General features: G+C 38.7%; 1 protein-coding gene across 1 annotated transcript; it reads left to right on the forward strand.

Annotated features, from left to right (window-relative positions):
* The first annotated feature begins 1,985 nt into the window (after positions 1 to 1,985).
* LOC144631796 (uncharacterized) lies at positions 1,986 to 5,213 on the forward strand. Its single transcript, XM_078490359.1, has one exon. It carries the CDS (start codon positions 1,997 to 1,999, stop codon positions 3,365 to 3,367), a length of 1,371 nt encoding a protein of 456 aa, XP_078346485.1. The 5' UTR covers positions 1,986 to 1,996; the 3' UTR covers positions 3,368 to 5,213.
* The last annotated feature ends 1,330 nt before the right edge of the window (positions 5,214 to 6,543 follow it).

Consider the following 6,543-nt stretch of genomic DNA (forward strand, 5'->3'; position numbering starts at 1 on the left):
ACAAATTACTGGATTGTAATGAGACGATTGTTATCCACAAATTACTGGATTGTAATGAGACGATTGTTATCCACAAATTACTGGATTGTAATGAGACGATTGTTATCCACAACTTATCCACAAATTACTGGATTGTAATGAGACGATTGTTATCCACAACTTACTGGATTGTAATGTGACGATTGTTATCCACAAATTACTGGATTGTAATGAGACGATTGTTTTCCACAAATTACTGGATTGTAATGAGACGATTGTAATCCACAAATTACCATCTCAAGCAAATGTTTAAACTGAGTTGTTTCGTTTCTTTTCATCAAAAACAGGGAGGGGGGGGGGCTGACTAGGGACTTGAAGTAGGCGGCTTTAGAGACCCTTTCCTAAGAAAGCCTTTATTTTTTCGGTAATATGATTGGGGGAGTTAAGCCCCCAAGCTGCCCCCCCCCCCCCCCTGCTCCGCGGTCCCTGAAAAAGCAATTCGTTTCCTCTCTTCTTATTCGAACGTGATCTTATTGACCTTATTAATAATGATTCTCCAGCCAAGATCGCTTATTCCGGCCGGGAAGTTAATCCCATCCAGATTCCAGTTGGAATTTACATCCGCACTGCAGCAGACACTGTGAAACGTCTACACAAGACACACAATGGATGTAGAACATCAAAATAAACTCAGTAAAATATAATTGAAAACCTTGTCGGTAAAATATTATCATGTCGATAGGATGCCTTATATTTATCGGTTAGGACACGCGTACGCAAATGGTCTGAACGGACCGAGAAAATAATCTAATTTTTTTTGGAAATTCAACGGATCATTTTACTGCTGATGTTGTCTGGTCTTATATTGAGTTGACCTGGGGCACCATTTGAACTACTCTGTTAATAGAATGAAGACTAAATAATGTTTCAGGTTAAAAGTGTTTTGATTAACTATGACGATGACTTTGAATGAGAGAAAACTCTGAACTGTGATGTTGTTGTGAGAGCATTTAAATAAAGACAGCTAAGATGACAATGCGGCTGTTTTTAGCTGGTTGCTGAGACAAGGGCCGGATCTTCTCAAGTACATTTATTTTGTGTTATTATACGTGCCATTTTTAATTTCTTCAGGTTATACTATTTATAGATACAGTAGAACCCCGGTAACTTAACTAACCACATAGGAGATTATATGTTTGTTGGGAGGCACAGAATACAACTGAATCATTAGGTCTACACTTTTACTAAATTAAATCCTCATACACAAACTCTAACCAAACTGTAAACAAGCCTTCCTATTTTTCCCTCGTCCCCTTAGAAAATTAAGGCAAAAAAACGTGAGTGAACGAATGTCAAAAATTTCAGGTAAAATTTCATCCCGGTTGCTGAGATCTCGGTTGTAAACACGTCAAAATTAAAGTTTTACAAAAGGAGTGAGAGCGAGGCGAGATCAGGATATCTTCATCAGGGCTCTTGTTAAGGCCCGAAAAAGGCCACGCGTCGACTATCCCTCAAATTTCGAATTCGCGAGGCCGTTTTCTCCACTGCCGCGTTTTCTCAAGCGCGGTTCAAACAAACAATCGTAAACATTACAGTGTCAGCAAGGAGGCGCAGCACGTGAGCCACAGAAATTTCTGTGAACGAAAGTGGGCGGGGTATAAGAGGATATAAAATTCAAGCCGGTTCCACAGTTCGGTGATTTTCGTCAGCTGGGCTATCTGTGTGTCGAGTTATGATTGGATTTCGATCTGCCTCGTCGTCCCCAGGCGTCCTCCTCCTTGGTAGTGCACGGTTCATTTGGTGTTGTGGGACTGACACACGGTTCGCTTGGCCTTGTGGGCCTTATGCGGACGGAAAAACTCGCTCCCTAACCATCAACCCCAGCGCTCCCTGTTTTCCAGTCCTACCGCCTTCACCGCCTTCAACCTCACCGCCTTCACCGTCCGGCCGACCGGCGCCTGGGAACAAGGAAGTGATTCGATACTTTTAATTTGGCCATAGCGTGGTGGAAAACAAAATGGCTGAGTCTATGGAAGTAGATGATTTTCCTGTTGATCTTCCAAAATATAACCGCTATAGCTATGCTGTGGTGAAACGATGTAAGGGAAGGCTTCTGGAAGATCAATGGGATGCTCTGGAACGCCTTCGGAAATGGTTTAACCGAGATGATCCACAGAATGCACCGATTGCTCTTGTATGTATGCCCACAGGAAGTGGAAAGACAGGAATAATCTGTTGCCTTCCATACTTTCTGGGAACAGAAGGATTGGAGGATGTGCCTCGCAGCTTTCCCACTGGAGACCCTCGTCACTTCTTCGACAAACCAGTCCTGGTAATTACACCGAATCTTAATATTAGCGACCATCTGGAAGAGCAGATGCTAATTTCTCCGAGCGATACATCAGGACGAAACTTTCTCTTACGCCACGGGATTGTACAGGACAATCAGCGAAGAGCTCTACCATCAGGAGTGAAAATTGAAGAAACCGAAAAGCTTAACGGTCCCAACAGTGCTAACTTCTTGAGAGGGAAGGAGGTCATCATTGCCAATGCCCAAAAGTTTCTTAAAAAAGAGAAATGGGAAGTAGATCTACCGGATGACTTGTTCAAACTTGTGATTGTCGACGAGGCGCATCACTTCCCTGCAAGGACGTGGACGAGAATTATCAAGAAATTTGAAGGTCATGCATTGGTTGTCTTTTTCACAGCAACACCTTACAGAGGTGATAAGAAGCCTGTGGTGAAGACGCAGCTTGCTTATCATCTGCCCCTTAAGCGTGCTGTAAAAGGAAGAATTATTCGGGACACAAATTTTGTCGAAGAAACCACGTTCACTCTTCCAGCTCATCTTCAATTTAAATCTGAGCCTACTCCGGAAGAGCTCTTGGAGTGGAAAGCATTCTATGCAATCCTTAAGAAAGTAAGAGAAATACAAGAAAGAAAGGACAAAGACAGTCCGCTTCCCAACAACGTTCCACACATGGCTTTTGCCATAACTAAGGAACAATACTACGCGAATCGAGTGGCAGAACTATGGAAGGCTTGTTGGAAAGATGCTCCTGCCATCACGTACCATTCAGAGAACAAGTCTGAACTGCCAGAACGGATGAAACAAATTAGAAACAACCGTGTCAGGCTTGTTGTGGTTGTGGATATGCTACAAGAGGGATTTGATCACCCACCTGTTAGCATTGCTGCGATAATGACCAAGATTACATCCCCCGTGAAGTTTGTGCAGTTTATCGGGAGGGCACAACGAATTGCTCGTGGTCCTGAAGGAAAAGAGTCCTCCGAAATTGCTGCAGACGTTGTAACCCACAGTCATTTTGAACAGAGGGAAAATTACAGGAAGTTCGATAAAGAGGAACTTTTAGTTATTGAGGATTAATGAGCTAGTGTTTTGATGTTATAGTCACAAAACTAACTAATTTCTTTTGAAACATGTTGACCAGTATACCATTGCATGCAATTGGATTTCATATAAGCTAAGCTTTTTTTATAGTTCAAATCTTGTAACAGATCTTGCTTTATTTGGTTATTTGTAATTTAAGGCAAAGTCTGTACTCAGGCCAACGTTCTGAAGTCTACAAGATGTCTGGATCGATCTTGTCCTGGTTTTTTTTTATCATGAGGTTCTTGGACCTTACCCTGTTACACTTGTTCATGTTTTTGCTGCCTTTAAATTTTGTAAGAGTTTGGGGGATACTCATTAATTAATATTTGGAACATTTGAATTGAGCACCTAGTACAATTATCTGGGTATAAGCTAATTATTTGACTCCTATTTCCTTAAATATAAATGAAACCATTCTTAAGGCAGACAAATATAAGTGTTAATGTTGCTTTTAAATGGCTTAAAAGATGTTGTCATTAGAAACCCATTGGATGATTTAATCTATGAAGAAATTTTAAAGATGCCTGATCTATTTAAAACCACCAACCCAGTATAATAACATATTTTATTTCTTCTTGTGCAAGCCTCAAAGATACCTTGACGGGTAGATGCAATTTGTCATTCAGTCCTGAACTTCATTAACGAAAGTTACCCATTGATTACATAATCACAATTCAAGGAAAATTGTTTTTTTAATCAATTTAATATTTTCTAGCTTCCCTGATGTACTTAAATGTATTTTTTAGTGTTGCAATGTTATAACAAGAAATATTTATGTATGTATATTTGCTGTTGTTATCCAGTAACTTTATTTTTTTTATAACTAAAACAACTGAAATTACCAATAACTGTAACCAGCCAATCAGAGATTTCTTTTGAGCTTTTCTCAAATAGTAGGTCAAGAAAAAAATTTCTTTTTGCCAATATACCGGTAACCATAACTAGGAGTGGATCTAGGGGCCTAGTGGGGCTGAGAAAATTATTTTCGAGAGCCCCCCCCTTATTCAAGGGTCTAGATGATGCGGCCCTCCACTTACCTGAAGGTCTAGATACGCCACTGATAGCCAATAATTTTTTGTTCTCATTGCGTGCTAGCAATTATGATCTAAGAGGCTATTGTTAGCTTAATCAGCCTATCTTAGCTTAATAATCAGCCTACCTTAATCAGCCTGTAGTAGACCTACGTATTTTTACTCGTATTTTCCGAGGACCATAAGAGAGTGGAATGCACTCCCTGCGGCGATTGTTGATTCCGACTCTCTTACGTCTTTCCAGTCTGGACTGCGCGAGCATTTTTATTAATTTAGTGGTTTACCCATATAATTTTAGAATTTTTTAGATTTTTAGAATTTTTAGATTTTTAGAATTGTATTTTTACTTATTTTTAGACGTTGGTGTGATATCCGTATGGACTTTTTACCAACATATTAAATGTAGATGTAGACCTTTAAATCAAAGTTTTTGCATAAATCTTATCGCTACATAACTTCACGTTTATGGAACAGCCTACTTGACAATATAAGAGGAGCGTCCTCTCTTAGAATTTTTAAAAATTTACTGAAACAAGTTAACCTGACCACCGAGGCTAACTGTTGCTGTAATCTTTGTATCGATTAGTTTACATTTTTAAATTTTATTGTCTATGTAGTTTTTAAATTTTTATAGTCTAGTTTTTCAATTTTAAATTTTATAGTCTAATTTTTGTATTTTTAATGAATAGATAATCATATTTAAATTTTTTATATTGTAATTTTTAGAAATTAATAATACACGTTCACTTTTAAACGAGTCCCTGGCTCATTGGTGACATGTGTTTAAATAAAGTACTTACTTACTGAGACTGAGAGAGTATTGGTCTAACTTTTTGTACAGACCTGTGCACTTGATATAATATTCTCCGAGTACAGCCCGTGCTTACATGCATGTACAATGTATCCTTACACGTCAAAATATTTAGTCAGTAGACGATGTGCTTCCATATATCTTTTACATGTATTAGGATTTTTACAGTGTATTAAGGCTAGGATTTTTTACATTTCAAAATGTAATTAATTTTGAAAGTTTTTGAGTGTAGAAATGGTTCTTAATGAAATAATTGCAATAAATTATTTTTGCTTTGCTTTAAATCAAACTTCCTAGCTTCAGTAGACTGCGGGCTACCCTGAATAAGTAAGGTTTCATTCATTTAAACAAAGTCTTGATTTTTGCAATACAAAACATAGATTTAGTGAGATAAACTAATAATAATTAGCCAGGATCCAGGCCAGGTTTAGAGCAAGGATCTAAACCAGAATTCTGGAGTGAGATTTGAGCCAGGGTTTCGAGCCAGAATCCAAGCTAGGATCCTAACCTTATTATAAAAGCTAACCGCAAGCAACCCAAGCTAAAGTAGGCTAACCGGAGTGCTATTTAAGCTTAAACCAGAGTGCTACAGTAGTTAGGCTAACCAAACGCTATTTAGGCTAACCGGAGTGCTATTGCAGGCTAAACAGAGCGCTAAAATAAATAAAATAAATAAATCAACTTTGTTTTACCTGCAGGGTTGCTCATAACAGTCTTTCGACTGACAAACCTGTGGCCCTCGGAGTCCCGATCGAATTGGAATTTAGAGGTGTTGATTATGTGGAGGGAGGAAAACCGGAGAACCCGGAGAAAAACCCTCGGAGCAAGGACGAGAACCAACAACAAACTCAACCCACATATGACGCCGGGTCCGGGAATCGAACCCGGGCCACATTGGTGGGAGGCGAGCGCTCTCACCACTGCGCCATCCCTGCTCCCCAAAGCTAGTTAGGCTAACCAGATCCTGGCGCGGATCCTGGCTTAAATCCTGGCTTGAAGTTAAGGTATCCCCTGATTTAAGTGTGTAGTATTAATTCAAGGTTATTACAACAAAATAGTAATAATAGAATCAGTAAATACAAAACTAAAAAAAAAAAACGAATAAGAAGAGCTATTTTGAAAAAAAAAAATGGATATACACCCCTAAAGGTAACAAAGTATTTTCCCTTTTTTTCTGATGTTGCTTGTTTAATTTCACTGACTTTAAGACTAAATTACTTGTACGGGCATTCAACAATTGTTTAATATTTTGTAAACCATTTTATAATAGATATCAATAAAAAAATTAATTAAAAGAATAAAAAAATCCAAGCAGGTGGCAGGTCTCA

This window comes from Oculina patagonica, chromosome 12 (genome assembly GCF_052425735.1).
Source record: "Oculina patagonica isolate OP01 chromosome 12, crgOcupat, whole genome shotgun sequence".
NCBI classification, from domain to species: Eukaryota; Metazoa; Cnidaria; class Anthozoa; order Scleractinia; family Oculinidae; genus Oculina; species Oculina patagonica.

Coding starts and splice junctions, on each gene's coding strand:
- LOC144631796 (XM_078490359.1), top strand. CDS start 1,997: ATGGCTGAGTCTATGGAAGTAGATGATTTTCCTGTTGATCTTCCAAAA.